This window comes from Mastomys coucha, unplaced genomic scaffold, assembly GCF_008632895.1.
Source record: "Mastomys coucha isolate ucsf_1 unplaced genomic scaffold, UCSF_Mcou_1 pScaffold20, whole genome shotgun sequence".
NCBI lineage: Eukaryota > Metazoa > Chordata > Mammalia > Rodentia > Muridae > Mastomys > Mastomys coucha.
Window position 1 is genome coordinate 66,786,248 of NW_022196903.1, and position 3,711 is coordinate 66,789,958.

At 39.8% G+C, this 3,711-nt stretch overlaps 1 protein-coding gene across 3 annotated transcripts in view; it reads right to left on the bottom strand.

The window, feature by feature from the left end:
• Dnah6 (dynein axonemal heavy chain 6) overlaps positions 1–3,711 on the bottom strand; it is a 223,851-nt gene that overhangs the window by 65,184 nt on the left and 154,956 nt on the right. For all 3 annotated transcript variants that reach the window (XM_031382227.1, XM_031382226.1, XM_031382225.1), the window contains exons 50-51: positions 2,200–2,367; positions 780–1,015 (exon numbers count right to left, since the gene is read on the bottom strand). In XM_031382227.1, the coding sequence (XP_031238087.1) occupies positions 780–1,015; positions 2,200–2,367 (404 nt within the window). The remainder of the gene's footprint in view (positions 1–779; positions 1,016–2,199; positions 2,368–3,711) is intronic.

The following is a 3,711-nucleotide window of genomic DNA, read 5'->3' on the forward strand; positions in this document are numbered from 1 at the left end:
CCTCAACTTTGACCTTTTAATTTTCTTGATAGGATGTCTTAAAAAATGCCTTCTAGATGAGCCTAATCTTTCTACAACTTGATATGCCAAGGCTGGTTGCTACCCATGGGAGGCCTCCCCTTTTCTGAAGAAAAAAGGAGGAGATGTGAATGACAGGGAGGAGGAAGGACTGGGAAGAAAGGAGGAAGAGGAAACTGTTAATCAAACAATATACCATATATATGGTATATAATTATATATGGCACAATATATTATATAAATATATTAATATAAATATATAAATATATTTATATATAAATATAAATATGATACAAATATAAATATATTATACATGAATATGTCTATATGAAATATAGATGTACATGAACTTTAAAAAAGGATTGTATTGTTGAAAATCTGAAAACTAAATGTTGTCAAGAAGGAATCTGCTTGGCATAATATACACATGATGATCTTTCATAATGAAATCATTGCGTGTCTTCCAGCCTCCCTCTCTCCATGAAAATCATGGTTCTCTGAGCTTTTTCCAAGGCTCACATTTCTAACTGAGTATCTTCTCTGTCCCCTCAATTGCCTATATTCTATAGACAATAGTTTTATATCTTCCACTATCTGTCATAAAATATTCGCTGAATAAAACACTTGTTGGATAAGTTTGTTGAGTGACCAATCAAACCAAAGAGAGGTGGTCGGAGAACAGAATGAATATGTCTATAGGAAAATATGAGAAAGGAGAAAATCGGTGAAAGGGAAATCTCACCAGGCATCCAATAACTCACTTGGCATTTAAGAGGATGGAGATGGCTTCCATCACAGTCATGACCAAGTCGGGGGGCTTTGTGAAGACTCTGATTTCAGAGATATCTGCTTTGTCTAAGGAATCCAGCGCTTTATTGGCAGCTTCAAGGGCAGGGAGTGCCTCCTCCAGGTCTCTCTGAGCATCATCAGCGATCGCTTGAGTCTCTTCAGCTTTCACCTTTGCTATTGCTTCATCTTCTTGCACAATATTTCGGACCTAACCACAGAATCAAGGTTGCTTAAGAGGTCTCATTAAGGCTGAGCATCCTTGTCTCCCATCTAAGTATTAATTAGGCCCAACCCTGCTTAGCTTCTGAGATCAGACGAAATTTGGTGCATTCAAGGTGGTATGCTATAGACCTGAGAATCCTTAGTAAGGAAAATCTGAATCTGAAACATTTAGAGCACCAAACACTGCCACAAGCAGATAATTTCACATGTGACCTCATATGACAACCACAGTCAAGTGCAGGCACCTAAAACTGATTGTACCAAGTTACTATAAGATGTTTATAAAGCATGTATAAATGGACTTGTGCTTAGACTTGGGTCTGGTGTTATATATTTCCTATGTGTGCAGACAGTCCAAAATCTTCAAAAATCCAAAACACTCCAGAAATACAAGACATCTGACTTGCATTTGAAGAGCCAGGATAATGAAGTGCATTTGCCCTTTGTGTGAGGTCCATGGTGAGCCGGAGTCACATTCCCTTTGCTGTTTGTCTATCTCCTGTCTGTGATAAACTCCACAGACAGTCTCTTTTTAGGAGGAGGGGCCATTTTATAATTTCAGATATTGCTTTTCTCGTGACTCTCAGTTCTGGTTACTGTGTGCTATCAATTCGGTGGTGGAGAACCATCTCGATTTGGTCAAGTGATATTGTTTACAACTTCAAACATCAATGAATTTCTAGAAAAAAAAGCCTTACCAATTCTGGTATCTATTTTAACGACACACTTAACAAAATGATCTGATCGCTTACTGTGGATTAATCTTGATTGCCAACTTGACAGAATTTACAGTTGACATGGAATCACAACTCTGGTTGTGTTTATGAAGTTGTTCCCAAAAAGGTTTAACTGAGCAGGAAAGATCCACCTTGAATGTGAGTTGCACTATCCTATGGGCTGTGGGGTCTTAAGACTGAATAAAATGGAGAAAGCCCACAGAACACTGGTGCTCATCGATCTCAGCTTCTTGATTGTGAGTACACTGTGATCAGCTGCCTCACATTCCTGAAGCTAGGATGGACTGTACCCCTTCAACCTGCTTGTGCGAATACACCCTTCCTCCCTTAAGTTGCTTCCTGAAAGAGTTTTGGTCACCCACGTATTCTGTGCAATCCTTGAGGTTTGCTGAAGCCTTCTTGCCCATATGACTATTCCCATACCACTGTATACCTGATCAGCATTTTCTTGGTCCACCACTAGCTTTTCCATCAGGGCTTCAACGTCTTGTGATTTCTGTAGTAGCACAGGTTCTAAAGCCGAAAGGTCAAACTTCATCTTATCTACGAGTACATTTGTTTCTAATAGCTTGGTGAGACCGTTCTTTACACGATCTCGTGCCTAAATGACAACAAAAATTTCACGACAGTGTTATGAAACTGAGGATTGGCATCATTCACTATTTATACATTAAAATTTATACCTACAGAATCATCATGCCAAACTGTAACACTTCCAAGTTGCCAACCTCCTACAAGTAGGGAAACCTTTGTAGATAGCACAATGCTAGGAGCTGGCCTCCTCATTTACTGTGTGTTTGGATCTGATCCCTCCAGCTATAACTGTGGGGTGTCCCTGAACCGTTTGGCTCACTGAGGGAAGGGGCCAAATACTTCCCAGGGGTGAAAACTCTCATCTAGGACTGCAGAGGTGGTTCACAGTACAGGGATTCCTCTTGAAGGAAGAGGAGACACTACTTTGAAAGTGTGTCAAAAAGGTCATTTCAAATAGGCAGAAGTCAAAGGCGAGTGTTTGGCTCCTTACAAGTCATGCATTTACAAGGCTGGGACCCAGGAAATGTGTTTTAAATATCTAAGTAGCAAAGGCTTCCACTTGCACTCTGTCTAGAATGTTGCAATTTTGGATCCTGTTAATTGGCTCTATTTCTGAGCACCTCACGTGTCAGGACAAAGCTTAAGTACTTCATGAACACTGTGCCTTATGTATTTGTTTTTATTTTCCTCTTTACAGAATCTTATTTACATTTCACAACAATCCAAGTAGGAATTATAAGTATTTCTAAAGTTTATTTTCTAAATTAAGAAAAATTCTCATTTAGTTTCTGTTCTTATGAGATCTCATATGGAACAGGTTATCCTTCAAACTGCACTATGTATCTGAGGATGGCCTTGGAACTTTGGTCTGCATGGTCCATAGATCAAGTGCTGGAACTGAAGATATGTATCTCTTCCAGTTTAGGGTTATCTTCTATTCAAGCTTGCAGACCTTTCATAACAGACTCAAGATTGTGATGTAAGAGGCAGAGCTCGGGTGGCATGGAGATTACGTGACAGTGAAGACCTTCGTCTTGGTGCTGACGATCAGCACATGTTAGAGCACTCAGAACCCATCTCTGTGGCTCATCAGAGAGCCTTCGTCCATGTTAACCCCTACAGAGATGGGGAGGTCTCTGCTCAACTCCTGTGCTATTGATTGTTCTCATTCTATTGGATCAACAACACATAAATGAAAGAAAGAAAATATAAATATTCAGGAATGGAGAGGCCCTAGCAGCAACCCAACAAGACCCTGTTTTGGGGGTCAATACAGATTGTGAGTTTGGTTTCAAGTTGGTTCTCTAGATAGAGGGAGATGAGAGTGGTAGAGAGAATGCTTAGCATTTGGGCTAAGACAGGTGTATAGATCTTTTACTTACTCTCCAAAGTTTTGGCTTTAAGCAAAAAA